The 22,809-nt window shown below is 42.7% G+C and overlaps 1 protein-coding gene across 3 annotated transcripts in view; it reads left to right on the top strand.

Annotated features, from left to right (window-relative positions):
• LOC122456118 (transmembrane protein 104-like) overlaps nt 1–22,809 on the top strand; it is a 94,890-nt gene that overhangs the window by 37,465 nt on the left and 34,616 nt on the right. Inside the window, exon 8 of one of the 3 annotated variants that reach the window (XM_043493937.1) lies at nt 11,067–11,158. The exons of the other annotated variants lie outside the window; for them this stretch is intronic. Coding sequence (XP_043349872.1) covers nt 11,067 — 1 coding nt within the window. The 3' untranslated portion in view covers nt 11,068–11,158. Of the gene's footprint in view, nt 1–11,066; nt 11,159–22,809 lie in introns of those variants that run through there. 3 annotated transcript variants of the gene reach the window in all.

The following is a 22,809-nucleotide window of genomic DNA, read 5'->3' as shown; positions in this document are numbered from 1 at the left end:
TGCAGGCAGGGCCTGAAAAGATTTTACTGTTTGTAAATTCTTTGGGGGCAGGGACTGTTGTTCGTTCTGTGTTTGCTGTAACTGGGTGTTCTGAGTCAGACGCTGACTCAGTGCCCTGTCACTCAAATCCCCCCCCCAGGACTCATTAGTTGGAACCTGACTGAAAGACAGGCAGTTGGCGCAGGGTGTTAATTAACTGCCGGAAAGAGGGCAGGGGTGGAAGCAAGTGGGAGAAGCTGGCTACTGACTGTAAATCGTATCTAAATAACACCCAGGCTGAAGAGATACAGTAAAGCAGGGGGGCGTTAAGCACACCTGGAGTTGTGATGGTCAGTTACTGAGGATGGAAAAGACTTCCATGGGACGACCCTGCGGCAAGTGCTGAACACAATGGGCCCCAGATCTGAGTGAGACCTCTTAGGCACTACCAGGCTATAGCTGGTTAATAATAGAGCTGGTTGGAAAATGTGTTGTGCAGAGAATTGAGCTTTCAGTGAAAATTAAAAATTAAATTAAATGCTGCTGGGGTGCCTCATGGGAGTTGCAGGTCGAGTGCCTTATGCTCCTATTCTCCTTTATAGGCAGGGCTCCTTGGTCGGACTACCTCACCCATCATGCATGACAGCCTCCCCACTTGTTGAGGGGAGTAGGTGCATCATGGGAGATGAAGTCTGGCTGGGGAGCTGTTTTGATGGAAAATTTTTGACCCACCTTAGTTAATAATAATAAAAACCTGCTTGACCAGGGTGAGTGGAAATTTGGAGTGGACAAGTGAGGTTGGGAAAAAGATGGCGGGAGAGCCCAGTAGCTTATCTCGCTGGCAGTGTGAGGAGCATATCTGGGGGAAGTGTGCAGGGGAGAGAGATTGAGGAGATAAACTAGAAAAGGGGATAGGGACAGAAGTGAGGGGAACAGCAGGAGGAAATCAGGGACAGGAAATATAAAGGAGGAAAGTAGTATGAACAATGGAGGGAAGGAAAAGGCAGAAGTGATATGAGGATAGAGGGGGAGAGAGGTAAAATAGCGAGAGATGCTGAAAGCCATTGTGGAGAAAAATACACAGTGTAGAGTGGGGAAGATGTAGGTGGAGCCAGGAAAGGAAGGGAAAGAGTAAATTATGTAGTTTTAAAATGCATTATAGAGAGTGTTAATTGTCAATATCATCATTAAATTATTATTACACAGCCAATGCAACTGTTACAGGGGATGTGACTCTGGGGGTTGAGGGAGTCTGTATGACTACTAGGCTTAGTTTTGGGGCTAGCAGGGGTTGAGTTTAACCCCTGTGTGTGTGTATACTGTATATGTATGCTTAGTTTATACAGCACTGCGTGATCTCTGTCCATTTTTTAACACCCTGGTGCCAGGCAATGAGGGCACATTGTTTTAATGGCATGTCAGTAGAGGAAGATTTTTGTCTGTTACAGTGTGGCCTCCAATGCTGAGACTACTGTCTGGCTGGAACGTGGTTAGGAATTGCAATTAGCATGACTAAATCCTGTGCAAAACTTGTAGCGGCCTGGCTTCTTTAGAGTAAGACTCCCTTTAATTGAGGACCTCAGTGCTGGAAATGGTATCCAGGGATCTTTAATTAAGGTATTTCAAGGTGTGTGTGTGTTCAGAGTAGCACAGATACATGCACCTGTGCTAAATGAGGTCCCCCACAACATGTAGATACTCATTTAGATTCACATGACATTTTGGAGAACAAAATGTGCTACTATCATTCCTTTGGAGACCCCTTTTCTCACTCCTTTGAAGTTAGCTATGGACGGCTAGCTTTGTCTCTAAAACACTCTGGCATATTTTCGGAATCTTTTCTTGCATGGGATCAGGGAGGATTTTTGGTGTGCAGATAACTCCAAGTTATGAACATAATTCCCTCTCTCATTTCTCAGAGAATAGCCTCCAAAGATATTTTGAGAAACCCATAATAAGAAGAAAGAACACATAGATACTTCCTTTCCTGAATGGAGTGAGATTTCTCCATAGCTGCTGAAATTATAGGTGCATGATTTGCTGGAGATTTCAATGGGGAAGAAAGTGTTCTGAGACTAGTTTCTTTATGCAGTTCTTTAAAAAGCAGATGTCCTTCATGCAGTGTCTCACAGTAAACACCGATACTTCAGCAGATCAAAGAGGTCACTATCTTGTTACTAGGTGCACATACTGATCAACTCGCATACTCTAAATCTTAAGCTTTTCCCTTCCTTTGTATTGTAATTGGCTGGAGTATGGTAGACAGGCAGCCGTTCACAAACACTTACCAGCAGGTTTTCAGGTTACTTAGAGGTAAGGCCTCTACATTTCTGTGAAATAGCAGGGAGCTTGAAGTATATTCTGATTATTAACATACACATATGACAAGTCCACACTGGAAGAGGACTTTGTCCCCTTCTATCAGCTGATCCACAGAATAGTTTAATGTCAGCTATAGCTGCTAGTTAGGGGAATGACTCCTTTAGCTCCAGCAGCAAAGGCTCATTACATGCTGTAGGTCCTGGGTTCAAACCTGGGATGCACACCAGCATCTCTCACTGTTTCAGAATTCCACAACAAAACGCAATGCATAAAGGGCAAGGGAAGGCAGTGTGGTTTTGTAGCTGGATACACATGGCCATGGATTCCTTTGCTGGGTTCAGTGGGGGGAATGAGCAATCTGTTTTCCATGGAGATGCCACTACCAAGATAGACACTGCACTAATCAGGTGCTTTTCCTCCTACCTCTTGCTGTTGGTAATAAAGCTGCTCCTTGCAGTACTGGCTGATGTCTTCCAGGGCTGGCTAGAGGTGCAAGGGATATAGCTGTGTAATAAGAAAAGGAGTACTTGTGGCACCTTAGAGACTAACATTTATTAGAGCATAAGCTTTCGTGAGCTACAGCTCACTTCATCGGATGCATAGGGTTGTGTAATAGTTGCAGAGAGCAACAGGAGAGCAGCAGTGAGCAACTCTAGTGACATTTGTCAAGTGTCCCAATCCACAGCTCAGTGGAAGGCTTTCCTGAGTAAAAACTAATGAGCAAAGGCTTTTGGATCTGGCCCGAGTCCAAAGCTGGCAGTCATTCAGACTGGCCTAGTGTTGTATTTAAGAAGGGCCTTTTCCCAGTATTCAGTAAATACCACCGAGATTTTCATTGGAGTTCCATATTAAACACTGCATGGTGGATCCTCAACTGGCGTATGTTGTCATGGCTCCAATAGCTGTTATGGAGCTCTGTCAATGTACACCAGCTGAGGTTCTCCCCCTCCGTTCCATTGTGTATGGATGAAAGGGGGTGTGGCAGGCCCCCTGAGCATTACACAGACCTTGCTCTTTTCTTCTGCCTTGAGCACTGTTTCTTCCTTTGCTCTGGTGCCTTTCTAACTTGTTTGTTTGTGTCTGGGTGTATTTCCTCCAGGCACTGCCGCCTTTAGTTTTCTTACCAAACCCAATGAATATAGAATGGCAGTTTCCAAGCAGAGCTGATGGTTTCATACAAGTCTAAAATGGCTGTAGCTTGCAAAACCCAAGGCTCGGCCTGCTGTCTGGCTGCCTTTTTCCAATCACCAAAGGCACTGAGTGTTTCCTCCCTGTGTTAATCTGCACTCTGGAAGCATTCCAAAAGGCCATTTCTCCTCTACTCCATCAAGTCCCTCTTCAAGGCTCTCTTCTACTGAGACAAGCAATCAGCCATTCAATAAGGGCCAGGTTGAGAGGCTGCAGTGTAAATTGATGGGAGTTTTATATACCTATTTGTTTTTAAGTAATATATATATAAAACTACCTATTTTAATTGTACTCCTCTGTTGCATGTTGAGTGTTGGCTTCTTAGACATATTTTATTGCACTCTAATACACTGAAAGAAAAGGAGTACTTGTGGCACCTTAGAGGCTAACAAATTTATTTGAGTGTAAGCTTTCGTGAGCTACAGCTCACTTCATCGGATGCATTCGGTGGAAAATACAGTGGGGAGATTTATATACACACATAGAGAACATGAAACAATGGGTTTTATCATACACACTGTAAGGAGAGTGATCACTTAAGATGAGCCATCACCAGCAGGAACGGGGGGAAGGAGGAAAACCTTTCATGGTGACAAGCAAGGTGATATGCCTATCTTCTCCCTGACTATTTTGCTTCTTTGGTGTATCCCACTTCCACTTCCTTTCTGTCCCTTGTCTCTTTTAGAGAGTAAACTCTTTCACCCAGGGACTGTGTGTGTGTGTGTGTGTGTGTGTGTGTGTGTGTACAGCCCCGAGCTCACCAGGGCTTGATCTCTAGTGGGGCTGTTCAGCACTCCTGCTATACAAATAATAACACTTAGATTCATGACCTGTAGGGGATGTGTAGATGTTTGCGCTCAGGATTCAGCCTGGGCTCGAGGACCCTGCAAGATGGAAGGGTCCCAAAGCTTTGATTGCAACCCAAGCCTGAATGTCTACACTGCAATAAACAGCCCTGCAGCCTGAGCCCTGTGAGCCTGAGTCAGCTGGCACAAGCTAGCCACCGATGTCTAATTTCAGTGTAGACATACCTTTTGTTTTCCACAGTATGTTCCCTTTCGGGGACCTCTGAAGGAGTCTTTGTCCTCTCCAAGGCAGAATTTCTTCTTGAGAGCTACAGAAATGGGCAGACTCACAAGTGGCTCATTAGCTGAGTTGAGGAATGTTGACCTTTTGAATATATTTTGATGGCAAGTCCTAGAAAGATCTGTAAATGTAACTGAGAGATGTGGCATGTACCTTTCCCACCACCCGTGTGCCGGGGGCACTAGTGTCTGTCTTGTTGCATCCTTTTGGCTTCTGGCCAAAGAGGAAGAAATGAGATGTTCGAGAGGAAGTGGCTGTGATTAGGAAGAGGTTGAGGATCTGATTTCCAGACCTGCTTTAAAACGGCCCTGCTTCTACAAAACAGAGATAGGACACTGTATCTTTCTGCCTTTTTCAGCAATATCCCAAGCTGCACAGGAGAGAGCAATTTCACAAGTAATTCCTACAATGAAAACCACTGCTGGGGGCCCATCAGCAGGATTAATGCTTACAGGATTTTTCTGGTGAGAATTTTTGGTGGCATTTACTGTAATTCCATAGAAAGCAGAAGCTATTTTATTAAAGGAGTCAGCCATCAGTAATTATATTCCTCCCCCTTTTGTGTGTGTGTTTCCCCCCCCTCCCCAACAGGCTGGCTTTGTTTTACTGATCGGACCTTTTGTATTCTTCTCCGTTCAGAAGAATAAGTTTATTCAAATCTTTGCTACCATTGTATCCTTTTCAGGTAAGATGAAATACAAATAAGCTTTGGGATAATTTCAGGCTGCTGAGTGAGTAGAATTATTTCTCTCTTGAAACAATAGCTGCATTTCCACCCTTACCCCCACAAACCACACAAGGGTCATTTTAAGGGATTTGTTTAATTCATATTTTGCCACTGATGTGCATGTCTTTCAAATGGTTTAAGCTCCATTCTGCAGAGACTTCCATATGAAATAAGGCTGATATTTTCAATGGGGCCTAAGACATTAGGGCCTCATTCCCTTGGAAACTCAATAGGAACTGGGCACCTCCCTCCCTAGGTGCTTTGAAAGCTAAATACTTGCCAAAGGCTTTGCAGGATGGGGGCCCGGGTTTCTGTTGCGCCAAATCATGCAAGGACACATTTTAAAAAAGTACCCAGAAGCTTCTCATTTTGTGAGTAAGATTCAGAGCAGCGTTTCACATTTATATGGAGCACAGGAATACCCAGCATTACTATTAAAATAGCAATTACTAAAAAAGAGTTTGGAAGGGATATTAAACCTCATGCTTCATGGCTTATGCCAACCTCTATCTAACTATTAGAAGATAATGACCCAAGGGAGCAGATTAGCTCAGAACTGACTGCCCTGTCTGTGATTTCTTGCATCTTCCTCTGAAGAACGATGGTCACTGTTAGAGACAAAATACTGGACTAGATGCACCAGGGGTCTGATCCAGTCTGGCAGCTCCTATGTATAACCTGTTGCTCTCAATGGGAGTTGCTGGATGCTGAGCACTTCAGAAGAATCTGGTTATAGATAAGGTGCCTGAATTGCAACTGAGCTCTTTTGAAAATCTAGCCCCAGTTCTGTTAGATGAGACCTTTAGAAAAGTCTGTCCTATGGGCCGGATCCAAAGTCCATTGAAATGAACGGAAGGGTTCCTGGATTCAGCTCTAAGCATGTGTGATTCAATGCTAAGGGATATCTCAGAATTTAGCTGCAGACTGAGAAGAGGGAATCAAGATGACTTATTTAAAAAAAAAAAAAGTTCTACATCGATTATTTTTTCCCTGCCAGCAGTTGTTGAAGCCATTTTGATAGAAGATTGTGGGTATGACAGAAAGGTCTGAGATCATGGGTAAATCCCAAATGAACCTGAACTTGCAGACACAATGTTATATTTAACTTACTTCCTCAAACTGTATTTGAATAACTGTGACTTGGTGTCTCTGGTTCTCTTTCTGCAGTGATCCTTCTTCTTTTGTTTCCTAATACCTCTGGAAAAAAAACCTTAATTTATCCCCCATTTATTGGCACAAGAAATGCAGGGTGTCCAGGGTATAGGGTCCCACTGAAGTCCATGGGAAAAAAATGATTGGCTTCACTGGGACCAGAATGTGGTCTGGTGTCAGCATACCTACAGGTACAGAAAAGAAGATTGTATGCTTACTGATAAACATATACCACACTGGCCAGTTCCATGTGTTATGGGAATAGGCTGTTCATTGAGACTCCAGAGCTTTGCATGATCCTGGATTGTTGTATTTTGTTTGCTTGGGTTTTTGTGGCCAAAGTAAAGGCTTTTTCAAAACTATATTAAAAGTGTCTGTTATGGATATTCATCATTCATGTGACTGTGTGCATTGATACCAGTGTCAACTGGTTGAGTTGAAATACAGAGGAAAGATTATAGTACATTTGAAACAGTATTGTCTAGCCATTCAATAAACACACTTACCAGACTAGTACATGCATTTTGGAATGTTGGGGAGGGCTGAAAGACAGAGACCTGCCTCTTCTCTACAGCAGTTGACCCCTCTGGTCTGCTGTGGGCTTGGCAGCATCTCTGAGGATTTGAGGTCTGTTTGCATTCGGAAGTTGGTCAGTTCTTTCATGCTGCTCCTCTCAAATCTGTTCAGGAGCTGCTCTAGTTCCACATTTGCTTATTTAATTCTACGTACTCGCCCTTTCCTGTTTGCATTGGCAGCACGAGGAGAAATATAGTTCTACTCATCATTATTACTCTTGTGTTTACAGATGACTGGATAGGGTCTTTTTTAATTTATGGGCTAATTAACTTCACGTCACACAATGCCATTTTCAGGGGCTGGGTCTCCTACTCAGAATGTTGTATTAAACATTAGGGGCCAGATCTTCAGCTGCTATAAATCCTTGTCTCCAAAGGAAAGCTATTCGTGCCCTTACATTTGACTTTATATAAATGGGTAAGGAGTCTGATGTAGTGGTTAGAGCACTGACTGGGAAGTCAGGTCAGCAGTTTTTTTGGAGATTCCCAGGCTCAGACTGAGCAGGGCATGACTTGTCATACCCGGGTGTACTGTGGCATTTCAGAAATGTGTGCTTTAAGGACTCTGTCTCTTTCATGGATGTTTTACTTTAGAAAGTTTTAACTTTATTTTAAAAGATTATTTCCATTTCATTTTTAAAGTTGAGAGGCTATAAAGCTTCTGGCTGAGTTTTCATTTTGCTGGATTGAAAAGAGGTGAGTTGGATGTTTAATTCCTGTGGGGATGCTTGAAGTATTACTTAACTGTTCAGAACATTGTTCCTGAAAGCGACTAGCAGCCTGACCTACCTATAGTAGTGACTCATTCACCTCATTTCTGGGGCGGATGGGGATAGAAGCATATTCTTTTCATAGCCTCATGAATTATCACTTGCAGTTTCCTTTGTGTCTCAGGGCAGTGCAATGCTGCATGCGAAAGCCCCTGTCACACTGGTTATGATAACATGATGTCACTGCCAAGCCCTGTCTAGGCCAACTTCCCATCCAGTGGTCAAGTTGCCATTTGTAGGTTCATTGACATTCTTCAGGGGCAGCTTTTATCAGAGTAAGTTAAGGTTAAAGAATTGGCTACCGTGCAAGTGTGACCCAGCATTCCATGCGTGTTAACCACCCTGCTGCATACCTGATCCACAGAGACTACAGCTCCCAGCCATGGGAGTTGATCCTTTAACTCAAGCTGGTGTGAGTCACACCTTAGCTCTGGAGTTCTGGGGTTCAGTCCCTGGTGACAGCCCTGATGATCATTGTCACACAAAGAAAATGAGGACAGCAACAAGGTCAAATATTGTTTGATGGTTCCCAGTGGTGCAAGTAGAATTCATTTCTTAACAGTATGTTGCACCAGCTAAAGGGGGGCATGTGACCCGCCACGCAAGTCCTCACATGACCCCGCTCCACCCCCAGGCCCCGTGCACTCTCCCTCCCCTCCCTGTGATCCATCCCACGTTACCTGGCGGGGAGGGCTCTGTCTTCCTCCTGGTGTGCCGGAGACTTCTCAACCGCAGGGCTCTCTGGAACCACAGCGGCGAAAGGAGCAGAACGTGGGGCCGCCAGGGGGCCCTGTGCCAGCAGCTCCTCCAGTGCAGCTGTGCTGCTAACCCTAACCCCAGCCCTTCCATGCAGCTTAGTCTCCTGAGTCCTGTCCAAGGTCTGTACCGCAGCCCTGTCGGAGGACAGGGCTGTGGGAGTTGAGGCTAGGGGCGGTACAGCCACGCTGGAGGACCTGCCGGCATGGGGTTCTGCTCCTTTCGCCGCTGTGGTTCCTGGGAGAGCCCTGAACCACCGAGCTCTCCTGGGAACCGCAGTGGCGAAAGGAGCAGAATGTCGGGTGGCCCTATTCTGGCAGCTCCTCCGGCGGGGCTGCCTACAGACCCCAGACAGGAGTCGCTAGACGCAGCTGTGTGGAAGAGCTGGGGGAGGTACAGCTGCGCTGGAGGAGCTGCTGGCATGGGGCCGCTGGGTGGCCCTGCATTCTGTTCCTCCTGTGTCTTTCCGGTACGGCATACTGGCTATAAATAGCTTACTGGTTCAGTGTACTGGACCGTACTTGCACCGCTGATGGTTCCCAAATGGGTAATGCTCATTGGGCAACATACCCAGCTATTTGTTTTTCTTTTGCTCCTTTGCCCTGGTGGTGAATGCACACAAAGAGCATTTGTATTCAATCAAGCCCTGTCAAAGGAATCATTAGTAAATCCAAGAGAAATCTATTTATCTCTTGTTTGTGTTGTGTTGTAATCCTGGCCTGTGTTTTCAGCTGTTCATTGCAGAGGGCCCAAACAACTTAATTAGTTTACTGAATGAAGTTTGTGTTTCTGTGTCTGATGCAGAGATAATTGGCCTTGGCAGACAGCACTCTTTATGAATTCTGAGTAGGCCCAGCTGAAGTGCAGTGTCCGAGCAGCAACTCGTAAACCCTGCTTGGCAGAAGCCTGGGTTTGAGCATTACAGATTTTCTTTAACAGTCAGCATGACTGGGCAGATGCTGATGTTCTGTATTAGCCTTGATTTTTTCCCCTTGCCAGTCTTCATATACTCTAGTGTCCTAGGGTTATGAGGTCGGGTGGGGCTGGGTTCATGGTGCCTGTGGCTCTGCCTTTAAATAAGGGGTGTTGATACCTGAGCCAGTCTTGTATAGGATGACAGTGGGTTTTATGTTCATGTGGTACAACTTGCTTAGATCTTCCCTGTGACCTCATTCCATCATTTTAGTAGATACTGCTGTCTGATTTCCATGCCCTCTCCCTCTCTGGGAAGTCAGTCAAGTTCACTTGATGATTATCTGTTCTGTTCATTCCCTTTAGGGCAACTGACACTGGCCACTGTCGGAAGACTGGATACTGGGCTAGATGGACCTTTGCTCTGACCCAGTATGGCCATTCTTATATTAACTTAAAGTTCTCTAGGGATTGTTTTAACAATGTAATTTTCTGAGAGTCCATTGGTTTTCCAAGGAAAGGAAACTCCGTTCAGTTAAGATGTTAACTAAAATCTCACATCCAGATTATAACAATTGTGTGTGTATTTGTGTGTGAGATTAAAGGAACATAGTGAGCCCAGATACAAGATCTTAGCATCTTGCACACAGATAAGCAATCGCTTAGGCAAAACACTTGTAGCTTAAGCTCTTTACACTTCACAGTCAGAGGTATTTCAAAGACTTTCCTATCCAAAAACAAATCTAGCAGAGGGAAAATGGACATGTCAGAGGATGATTATTATTTGCCATTACTATTACAATGTTAGTCAAAAATAAAAATGTAAAACCAGATATTATAAAGTTCTCCATTTTAAATTAGGGCTATAATTTTATTGATATTTTGGGGGAGGAAAAATGTGTATTTTCCCTGTAGTGTTCACCTTTGATGGACATTATGGGAACCCACAGAGTGACATACCCTATGTAAATACATAGAAAACTGAAGTCTCTTTTAAAGAAGCTGACCTGAGGGGATCACTGTTATGTTGAGCGGAAGAATAGTTTAGTGGATGTGGCACTAGCCTGGCATTTGGGGGGCATGGGTTTGAATCTTTACTCTGCCACAGGCTTCCTGTGTGATGTTTGGAAAGTCGCTTAGGGAAACATTTTCAGAAGTGGCTCAGTGATATAGGAGTTAATGCCCATTGGCTTTGGTGCCTAAGCCACATTTGAAAATGGGAGTTAGGCTCCTAAGTTACTTAGGCTCTTGGAAATTTAACCTGTTGTCTTTCTCGGCCTCAGTTCCTCATTTGCAACATGGAGATAATAGCACTGCCCTGGCTCTCAGGGGTTTTGTGAGGATAAATACATCAGACCTTGAGGTGCTCAGATATTTGGTAATGGGGCTGAGATGAAGTATCTTCGAGAGTGGAAAGGTAACTTGATTGCCATAAATCTCCTTCCCAAGCCTCTCCTGTTCAGAGAATTCTAGCATTGCTGAACATTTTGTATACATTTTTGTGTACAGTCTAGATTGTTTCCTCACAAGCAGAGTCACCATTTACTATGCTATTGCTATTTTGTAATGTCCATCTCTCTTTCCTTGTAACTGGAACAGAAGACCTCTTGGAACCTGTCAGTATCCAGGGTTGATGGATTCTCTTGCTAGGTGGCAACTAGCAGCTGAGTGTACGGTGAAGTTAAAGAGTCTTTATCAATGGAGCCTTTCTGGTAGCATTTGCATGGCAAGCAGCAAATGTAAATAAAGGCAGGGGATGATACAAGAGCCAGAAAGAATCCAGTCTGGCTGTAGAGTTGCCAAATTTCTGATTGCAGAAAACCGAACACCCTTGCCCTGCCTCGCCCCTTCTCATAGGCCCCACCCCCATACACTCCATTCCCCCTCCCTCCATCACTCACTCTCCCCCACCCTTGCTCACTCGCTCATTTTCACCTGATTGGGGCAGAGAGTTGGGTGCGGGAGAGGATGAGGGCTCTGGCTGCGGGGGTATGGGCTCCAGGGAGGGGCTGGGGATGAGGGGTTTGGGGTGCAGGAGGGGGCTGGGGTAGGGGGTGGGGGTGCAGGGGGTGGGCTCCAGGAGGGACTTTAGGTGAGGGAGGGGGCTCAGGGCTGAGGCAGGGGGGTGGATGGTGCTTATCTCAGGAGCTCCCTGAAGCAGCCGGCATGTCCTTCTGGCTCCTAGACACAAGGGCAGCCAGGGGGCTCTGTGTGTTGCCCCTGTCCACAGGCATCACCCCCACAGCTCCCATTGGCCGTGGTTCCCAGCCAATGGGAACTGTGGAGCTGGCGCTCAGGGTGGTGCCTGCACTGTGGAGCCTGCACTGCACAGCATGTGGAGCCCTCCTGGTAGCCCTTGCAGCTAGAAACCAGAGGGATATGCTGGCTGCTTACAGAGGAGCCATGTGGAGCTGGCCGCTGTGGTCAACTGAACTTTTAACAGCCTAGTCACCTGTGTTGACCGGAGCCGCCAGGGTCTCTTTTTGACTGGGCATACTGGTTGAAAACCGGATGCCTGGCGACCCTACCTGGCTGTCAGATCCCAGATCCCTGAGTTTGTAGGGTTGTCAGGTGGACGTAAAAACATCATTTTGCTTAATAATAGATAAAATCTGATCAGCATGTCAGATAATGAAAAGCATGGAACCCCAGAGCGTCATTCTTTGAGTCACTTTTCTAACTTCAAGCACATTTTAACTGAATCCAGCCTGTGGCAGTGACAACTTTATAGCATTTCTTGAAACTGGGGGAGGGATAGCTCAGTGGTTTGAGCATTGGCCTGCTAAACCCAGGGTTGTGAGTTCAATCCTTGAGGAGGCCATTTAGGGATCTGGGCCAAAAAAAAATTGGGGATTGGTCCTGCTTTGAGCAGGGGGTTGAACTAGATGACCTCCTGAGGTCCCTTCTAACCCTGATATTCTATGATTCCTTTCCTTTGAAGGGCCATTAAGTCTCAAGTTAGCACTCTCTGGTCACTAAATTAGAAATATATATTTTGCTGCTGGATAATAATGGCTGCTAACTCTACTCGGGATTTTGTTTTTATAGTAAGCAGTGCTGAAAGTACTGTATCTTTTAAAAGGAGCAATGCCATTTGGACAGCAATCAGCCTTTACCACATATTGAAGATGAGTGCATATGTATGTACATGTGCAGTGGAACATATCTGCGATGAACTTTGGTGTAAGGAAACTTTGCTCCTGACTACACTGGGTTTGGAAGCAGGCCCTTTGTGAAGAGTGATAAAAATCTAGGGTAAAATCCTGGCCCCACTTAAAGTCAATGGGAATTTTGTCTTTGATTCATTGGGGCCAGGTTTTCACCCTTTGAGTTGCTTTAGTACGGAGTGGTGTTCAAAACACTATTGCATTTCTAGTGATCCTCTTCTTCTTGTGAAGTTTTATGTAGAAAAGATTAATCCAAACTACAATGAGCATGAATTATGTAAGTATGTGTAATATTTGCTCTGAAGTCTAAAGGTTAATTAAAACAACCTTGAATAAGGTGAGGGTGGGGAGAAGCTAAATTCCTATGTTAAATCCAAGTTTGTTGTTGTTTGGTAAATATCTGGAGAAAAATCAAAAGGGTCATTGTATATTTAAATATATAATCAGCCTAGCTAAATCAAAGCGAACGTAGCAAGCTTTTATAAGTGGTCACTGCACTTAATCAAATCAATGCAGGGAAAGCCTACTTTCTGAATTAATTATTCTAAAGCTAGGAAGCTGGCAGCAAGTTCAGAAGGATTTTTCCTTAATTCCATATGCTGCATGTATGGTTTTATTCATTATATGAATAGGCTGGGAAATGCTGGGAGAACAGAAACACCACAAAATGGAAAATTAATGTTACTGGCAGCATGAATTGGCCATGGGCCCAACTTCTTAGGATTCCAGATCTGTTATAAGTGAAGTATTTGGTTTTGCAGCTTGATCTAGACCAGTGTCAGGAGACTGGGGCTCTATTTCTGCCTTGACTTGTTGTAATGGTGCTTGTGAATGATTCTGCCTCAGTTTCCCCATCTGTAAAATAAGGGAAATAATAATAATGTTTAGTGCTTTGAGATCCCAGTATTACTGTAATTGTTCTAAGTGAATGTAACTTAAAGCTAGTGAATTATCCTGGATGCTTTTTCAGCTTAACTGAGTGACTGCTACTCTGTGCTACAGACACTGTTTTTGAGGAACCTTTCCCCAACATCTTGCTCACAGTAGGTGCTAGCAATTGCCTCAAGGCCACAGTGGATTAAAACATGACATCTGCAATCAAAATGTATTTCCTTACACATCTAAAAATGTACTGTTTAGGGCCCTAAGAAATGTAGGACTGTGACCTACTATGAGTCTGAAAACCTATAATTTATGCTAAAAATCCTTCAGGTGAGTTTGACTTGCACCAACAGAGAGTTTTCTGAGTTTCCCCATTTCATAATCCATCCTTGCAGAAGCCCATGGAAAACTTCTATGTTTTAATTTAATATACCGCAGTTTTGGATGGTGCTGATGTAAGGAAATTGTGTTCTCTCTTTATGGGTTCTTATTTATTAACATTGCCTTGTGCACATTGCAATGTTTTGTTTGCTTATGTGAGTGTAACCTGTAGGTAACAGCTTCATCTAGGAACTGATTTCAGTTCAGTCAGAACTGTGCTTATTGATGTTAGACTCAGCTTCAAAAAAGGAATGCACCACATCTGACAATAAGCATTTATTGAAGATGTATCGAAATTATAGTATTAACTTTAATTGTGTCACCTCATGGCTTCCCATAATGTTATATATATGAACAGGTGTGGGCCATAAAAGCTAGCAAGAACTTTAACTTGTATATGTATATCTTGTAATCCGCAATGAAGAAATGTGTTTAAAGAAAATACATTCCCATCTAAGAAAGACTTGATGAATTTATGAAAATAACAAGTAGGAAATGGGTTTTATGGTATTGTAAATATTTGATTTGCTGTTCGGAAGGAAGGATTTGGAATCTTTATTTATTGAAAATTAGTTTTATTTTTCCCTGAAGCTGTTTTAAACTTAATCTAGTTGATGCTTTTTATATGGATACAGAGGAATTTTTATATGAATACTAAATTTTTTAGATCATTTGTCTTTGCAAGTAATTATCTCCTAAAAAAATCCCATGCCGCAAACCTCCATTGATACTGATAATACAGTATATTCTTTTGAAGTGCCAGTCTTTATTTCACATTATTCACATCTGTTTTATCAAATTCCAAACTTGAATTAAAACTAGTGTTTTGACATTCCCTTCCCCACCTTGTCTCATCACCCTGGAGGCTTGTCTCATCTTTCTTCCCTTTTTTGGAATCAGACCACATGTAGAATCTCTAAGGAGTGCATAGATTTTTGTTTAAGTAATAGAGGTAGTTTGGGAAGCATAGTAGACATGCTACAGGAGACTGTAGTTCTTTTATGTATAATTAGGTGTGAAGGTCCTATACACCATCCTGTACCTTACCAGTAACAATAATCTGACCCCAATGGACCTACTAATGAAGTGAAAGGAATATTTTTTGCTTTCAGTCCTGCGTTTCATTGAATATGTAGACTCTGCCAGCTACATAATGAAGCGGTGTAGATTTGTGTCTAACAGACCCATAATACTAGCAGTGTCGCACCCTGTCCCTTCCCCACTCACCTCTATGGCATGTATCTAGTGGATAAATCATGTGGGAAAATTTTGTTTTCCTTTGACCTCTGGACTGTTGGAGGGCTGGGTGGTGGGGAATAGGCAGACAGCTCTTTCAGTCGGGGCCCATTGCTATAAGGTTCTGAGCATCCCCATCTCCCATGAGCTGCTCCTTCAACATGCCTGGTAACATATGTTGTGCTAGGTATAGACCTAGTGCAATTTGCTCCCTCCTGTGAGTATCAGAAGAATGGGAGTCACAGTGTTTGAGTTATAATCTCTCACCTGGGCTATTCTAGGGGCAGATTAACAGTGTGTTACCCTTTGCTCACAGCAGAGCATATAGTCTCAATCTAGTCCTTAATAAGTAGTTGGAGGTCATTGAGCGAAGTAGAGCAGCGTTTTCAGCAGCCACAGTGATGATTCCTATGGGAAATGACTGGCAATTAAGAAATCTCTGCTGTTTCTTAGTAGCCTGAGATAAAGTTAAGTTTACACATTCTAATGTGCATTACTATTAGATAAATGCAATCTGTGATCACATAATTGTGAATACTGATGGCTTGATCATAGGCAGATATTTCCATTTTCTGTGCAAATACAATGGGCTTCATTTACATTTTGACCTTGATTTCTATTCTTTGTGTTGGACAATGGCTTCTTTACTTCTAGATGAGAGTTTTGTGATTCTCACGCTAAGCTGATCATGTGCCTACTTGAGATTAGGTGTAGCTTCAAAAGTGGTGCTTTTAGACCAAGTCCACTATATACCACGTACAATTTACTGGCATTGTGCTGTATTGCATCCCACTGCAGTCTCTCCATGACAGGCTAATGCAACATAGCCCACAGAGTGGGTACTGTGATACAACTTTTTCTTGATATACATGAATCCTCAAAGATGCTGATCAGCATGTAGACTTTCTGGGAAAAAAAAATAAAGTCCTCTCCAGTAGTTGAATGAGGGCCAGATCCTCGGCTGATGTAAATCTGTGGAGGTCCACTTTAAAGCAGAGCTGCACACAGGCTCCACCAGCTGAGTTTGGGTCCACACATTTTGGCAGTATGTGCGGTTGATTACTAATGTTTGGTGTTATGATATTCCGATCACAAGGGCTTCCTACACAAATCATCATCCAATTCCCTTATTTGATAAACATGCCACTTCCAGGAGCTTCTGCTATTACATTTGTGGGAAGAAGAACCCAATTGTTTGTTTGTTTGTTTGAAATAATGTGATGTCAGTGCTGAAGGGGATCAACAAGGACATGATATGCAGTGCAATTTGTTCCCAAGGCTGGTGCTCAAAAACTTGTAATTTACAGCTTTGTGGTGACAGGATGCATGCAAACAAGGTTGAGTCCTACAGAACATAAATTACTATGTTCACTATGAAACTCCATTTAAGAAGACCTGTAATGTGCAGCTTGGGATAATCTTTATCAGATACCATCCAAGCCAGAATGCTGTTCAGAATCCTCTGCTGTGGGGGATATTAATGTAGATTTATTCTGTGATACCATCCTTTATTTCCCCCTTATTAAATTAATTTGAATTAGAAAATTTCAAAGTAACTTCTACCTTCACAACTGTACAAGGGCACCACAACATACAGAGATCAACCACTGAATAGGGGGTGGTTGGGAAAAGTGGATAACAGTTGTATTTACACATAGCTGTAGGTCTCTCCGTTTTGATCCTGTTATGGATAAATTGAGCCCGATTTTTAAGCCAGAATGGACCATTATGGCCATCTAGTCTAGCCTCCTCCATGTCACAAGCAATGGAATTTCACCCAGAAGTTACTGCATCAAGCCTATAACTTCTGTTTGAGTGATAGCACACATTTTTTACAAAGACATCCAGTCTTGATTTAAAGACTCCAAGTGAAGAAGAATCCACTGTGGTCCTACGTAAGTTGTTCGAATGGTTAAGTACTCTGTGTTAAAAATGTGTGCCTTATTTCTAGTCTGAATTTGTCTAGATTCAGCTTCCAGTCATTGGATCTGAGTATGCCTTTTTCTGCTAGATTAAAGAGAATTGTTTGCTATCAGAAATCTCCTTCCTGTGAAAGTATTTTTAGACCATAATTGAATTGCCAGATTTGCCACTGAACTTTCCATTGGATAAATTAAATAGATTTAGCTTGTTAAACTCATCACTATAAGGCATGTTGTCCAGACATTCAATCATTTTTGTAGCTCTTTTCTGAATGCTTTAGAATTTTGCAACATCAGAAAATGAATCACAGAACTGGACGCAGTATCCAGTACTGATCTCACTCATGCTGTATACAAAGGTAATACCATCTTCTTACTTCTACTTTATATACCCCTGCTTATGCATCCAAGGATTGTGTTTGCCATGTTAGTGACAGCATCACCCTGTCAGCACACGCCCAGACGTTTCTCTACCATTACTCCAACGTCCTTTTCAGTGTTGCTGTACTCCAGGATAAGTGCTTCCATCTTGTAAGTGTGTCTTACATTCTTTGTTGTAGATACAGCGAAATGCAATATGGTATTAAAACATGGATTGCTCACATTACCAATCCTGCCAGATAAAGATCCTAAATAGCATTGGACCACTAGAAACATTCCCGCAGGAGACTGTTTCTCTATTTACAATTACTTAGAGATCTATCAGTTAACCGGTTTTTAATCCATTTAACATGGGCCACATTGATTTTGTAAAATACTTATTTTTTATCAAAATATCTTCTAGGACTATATCAAATGTCTTACAGAAGTTAAAGTACATCATTATATCAACACAATTACCTTTATCAACCAAACTTGTGATATCATCAAAAAGCAATATCCAATTTTCTTGAAAGACTTATTTTCCATAAAACTCTGCTGTCTGGCATTAATTATGCTACCATCCTTGAATTATTTACTGATTATGCTCCTTATCTCCATTTCCATATTTTTCCCAGGATTGATTTTGTGCTACGCAGTCTACATTTCCTAGGCCATCCCAATTACCCTTTTAAAATATTGATTCCAGTCTTCTGGAACTTCCTAGTGTCTTCCAAGACTTGTTAAAAATCAACAGTAATGGTTCAGATAGCTCCTTGACCAGTTCATTGAATCCTCTTGGATAAAAGTTATCCAGTCTTGCTGGTTTAAAAAGGCTGGTTGAATGTTGGTTTCTCACAGTCAGAATATCCAGCCAGAGCTCTGAGAGCCCAAACAATAATGTAAAATTCACATGAATTAAAATATAATTGATAATACTGATTGATTGCCAGATAGCACCAGCCCAAACACACACACGTAAAGACTGCTCCAATTGCAATCTCTGGCCCTGATCCTGCAAAGGCTTATGCATATGCTTAACTTTAAGCACTGTAAGTAGTTCCATTGACTTATAATTGCCTTGCAGTCTGGCCATTCTCATTCCAGCTAAAAAGAAAAGGAGTGCTTCTGGCACCTTAGAGACTAACAAATTTATTTGAGCATAAGCTTTCGTGAGCTACAGCTCACTTCATCGCATGCACTCCAGCTAGGCTCACTTGAGAGGCATAACTTGAGTGCAGATAACTGGAGCTAGCTCTGCAGTGAAGACCTACCCTTGCGGAGGGGTTATTATGGAGGTGGGCAACAACAGGACTAGATCTGGTGAATCAAAGTACAGACAGTGTTCTGTATGTGTGTACACTGCTATAGCAAAAGGTGCCAAAGGCTTGCATGTTAGAGGTCATGGATTTATAAGCACCCAGGATGAAGGTCCCCATAGAAAGAGTTAGGGGTTATGAGTCTCAGAGTTGTTGTGTAGGTTAAACTACTTTGTCTGAGCCATTAGACTGTTCTGAGTTTCCTTAGGTTGCAGGGCAGCTTCACAGAAGGAGCGTTAATAAAGGCTACCTTTCCAGACCATGAAGTCTGAGGGGAGCCTGAGATTAGGAGTTTCCCCTGGTGCACAGAGTGGGGGTTGAGGGCCACAAAAGGTGAGTTGAAGTAATTGGGTCTGTTTGAGCTTTGTGTGAGTCCTGGAGAGAGAGACAAGGGCCCAAAACAGCTGCTCCAGGGAACAGAGCACTCGTTCTTTAGCTTGTGGGTTCTGCGAGAGGGAGCTGCCTGTGTGCCTTTTGGTACAACCGCTGTGCAAAGAGTTAGGACTTGTGTACATTTGTAGATAAACCAATCACAGTTAAGAAGTCCTTGGCTCCATGTCACTGATTTGTGCTCCAAATGGGAAACTGACATGTAAGGCCCCAAAATCTGCTTTTGCTCAGCAAAGAAACAAGAGGATAATATTCTCCCAAGAGCTAGTTTCACAGTGCTGGATGTAAAATGTAAATCTGATGCCTAGCAGTTAATTTTTACTGCCACTTGCTTCTGTTATGCTTCTTTACTTAAAGCTTACAGCTCTGTTGTTGAAAATCACCAAATGTTGTTAATTGTATGTTGTTATGGATTTCAGGGGATGGTGTCTCCACTTGCTCTGCAACCCTGGGTGCCTTACAATGCTTTTCTGTTGTAGCTCCCAGCCGGGGATACTCACAACCAGCCAACAAGTACACAGATCACACCCTGAAGTGTCGGTGTGCTAGACAGCACTGGCTCAGCAGTTCGGATACCACCACCCTGTCTACAGCCCCTGCTTTGGTTACAACCAGCAAGGTGACCTCAACACACTCTCCATTCCCAAACTTTCCCAAAGCCATGTGATCTGGAATGTCCAGCCCTCTCCTGGATAGTTCAGAGAAATAATTAGGTCTGTTCTTTCTTGTAAAGATACAAAGCACATCACAGTTTATCAGCTTAACATCCTTCTGTTTAAACACAGCACTGAGTTGGTTTATAGTAAAAATAAAATAAATGTATTAAACAGAATAGAGGTTAAGTGATGCCAAGTAAAAGGAATAAAGTTAAAAGGGGTTTCAAATAAATAAAAGTGAAAATGCGCATATAAAAGTCTAAAACTTAACCTAGCAAGGTACAGGCTTTCTTCAAGATGGTTTCTCACCTATATTCAGTTTCTAAAGATTTCACCCCTACTCCCTTGACCCACCATGGTTGAAGTTCCCATCTTTCTCAGCTCGCAAAAGCTCTTTTTGCTTGTCTGTCTAGTGATGATTGCCAAAGATGGCTTCTGTCTTAGCTCATGAACTTCCAAAGTTCAATGACTTTGTTTCAAGAGGCAGGATGACCTCATGCTGTTCTTCCCTTCTTCTGGGCTTCCCACTCCCCTGTATATAAATGGGGCTTCCATTATTTTGATTCCACAACACTTAATTTACATAGGGAGACAAGTAAATAGCTGCCTTCTCTTCTATTAGGGAGGGAACCTGTTTATCCCTGTTTTGCTACAGACTTTAAAACATAATATTATTAAATATCCATATTTCCATATAGATTTCATAGGTACATTCCATAATGATATTAATCACCGGTATGTCATTAGCTTCCAGAAAAGACCTCAGTCTTATACCCTTTTATAATACAGTAATACCGTATACCATCAGTTGAGTCAATTGCTTATCACTTGAGGTTCGGGTCCCTCCCTCCATCTTTATAGACCAGGAACCTTGGAAATGGATTATTTTGAGGGTTACTCCTTTAAAGTAAAGTTTATTCAAACTGTGAGGCAGGCAGAAGGAATCTGGTGGTGAAGGAACCTCCATGTTGTTTTTCCATCTCCCTACTTGTTAGCTTATTAGCTTTGTTTACCAAATACGTAAATATTAAACCTTCATTGTCTTTGCCTGAAGATCAGGCTGGACAGAGAATCAAATACACATTCCTTTGTCTAAGGCAGACCTGTTAACCAACTCCTCTGACATGCCCGGTTTAAACACACTTTTGTCACAATTCTAACATATATCCATAACTCTTAGTACCCACTGTGTACATATATCATGCAAGAATATTAATGATCAGTAAGTTATTCATTTTCAAATGATATCTGACAGGGCATATTTTATACAAAAATTATTACAGTGGTGTGTAGGATGTGAATAAAGGGGTTCTTAGTGTTAATACATGGTGGTTAAAGTTCTTCCATTGCTCCTTCAAAGATATGTAATCCAAATAGCAGTCTAGGCCAATCAGACTTTCTGCTGTAAGAAGGCCACAGCATGTAACAAGCATGATGCACCTGGCATCTGAAGGCAGAAAATTGTTTCTTTCTGAAATAGATCCAAGTCTTAAATGAAGTGGTTTTGCAAGTGATCCATTTTGTATTCATTGCATTCCTACCTAGAGGGAATGGTTTCTTTCCATCTTCCACAAGTGGAAAAAACAGAGGTGGCCTGATTTTAGTTTCTATTACAATGCCAACTAACTTTTCTCTGCTGCTTCTTCAGTTCTAGCACAAATAACACTGGCTTTTTATTCTCCCCTGGGAGTGCATTTCTTGGTTGAAGCAGTGGGGTTAACTGGAGTGGGAGCATGGAGAACAGTTTATCAACTACTGAGGAAACTGATTCATACTGCCCATGCCTAAAAAGAACAGCCACCTTGAAACGCTTCTGTGGATGACTAACTGCCGCCCAAATACTCAGCTGACTGTTGCTCAGAATCCAAGTCTGTATAACTGTGCCCAGGGTGAGGAGAGATGTGCAAGTTAACAGGCACTGCTGTGTAGTTAGAGCAAAATAGTACACTGTAATTCACAATTGCAGAGCAGGGTCTACTCAGTTAAATGGCACTACTACCTTTATATTCCAGAGGAGCAATTGCTCTGCTAGGTAATTATATAATTGTTATGCTTCAGGGCATGAGCCAATTTACAACAAATGAGTTAGTAGAAAACTTCCCTTTGAACAGGTTATTCTGTAAGTCCCTACTACAGGGTTTCTGCTTTCTTCCTCTGAGGCATCAAGTGATGGCTACTGTCAGAGAGACAGGATGCTGGACCAGATGGACTATAGGTCTGACCCAGTCTGCCACTTCCTATGTTGAACTAGGAGAGAATTTCAGAGGGAATTCTTTTTGTTCCAAAACAACAAAACCAAAATAATTTGATATTTCTCATGAAACAAAATGCTGGGTGCATATACTAGTATATCTATTCCCATAGGGAAGGGGAATAAGCTATACCAGTGTAAGGCATCTTTATACTGCTATAACAGAGTCCGCACTGGGGCTTTTACTGGTATAAGTGTATTGGTAGAAAATCAGCCTACTGATACAGTTACACTGTACAGCTTTCAAGTGCAGACCAGGCCATTCTGTAGAGGAGGCATCCAGGCACATCCAAATCTTTTTGGTTTGTACCAAGAGCTTCAGTGGCAGGAAACTGTAGTCAGGAAAAGCTTTCCCAATTCTTGACACATAAATTGACAAAAAGAGCATTCCGCTTTGCATCTAGAGCACATCTCTCATGCTGCCACGCTATGGTGGAAGCAACACAGCTTTGAAAAGAGGGTAGAGAGGAGGCTTGGTGAAGCTTCTCACTCACCGTGGTGCAGCATCCCTGGCCTGTGATGATAACACTAGGTCAGTCCATCTGTCTCTTTTCCTAATCCACCATTTTGGTGGGTGTGTGTTTTTAAACTCAGTTTTTTGGTGTGTTTTCTGTTGCAAAGAGACATGAGTGCACTGTTGTCAAATCCCGTAATGGAAGGGAACATTTCTTATCCAGTTTAAACACTTCAGATCAGTAGAAAAAGCAAATCAGGAAGGAATAACATAAGAGAGAAAATAAGTGAAATTATAAAATTACTGACTCTGAAGAACTCTGCA

This window comes from Dermochelys coriacea, chromosome 10 (genome assembly GCF_009764565.3).
Source record: "Dermochelys coriacea isolate rDerCor1 chromosome 10, rDerCor1.pri.v4, whole genome shotgun sequence".
NCBI lineage: Eukaryota > Metazoa > Chordata > Testudines > Dermochelyidae > Dermochelys > Dermochelys coriacea.
This window is presented reverse-complemented; position numbering and strand designations above follow the sequence as displayed.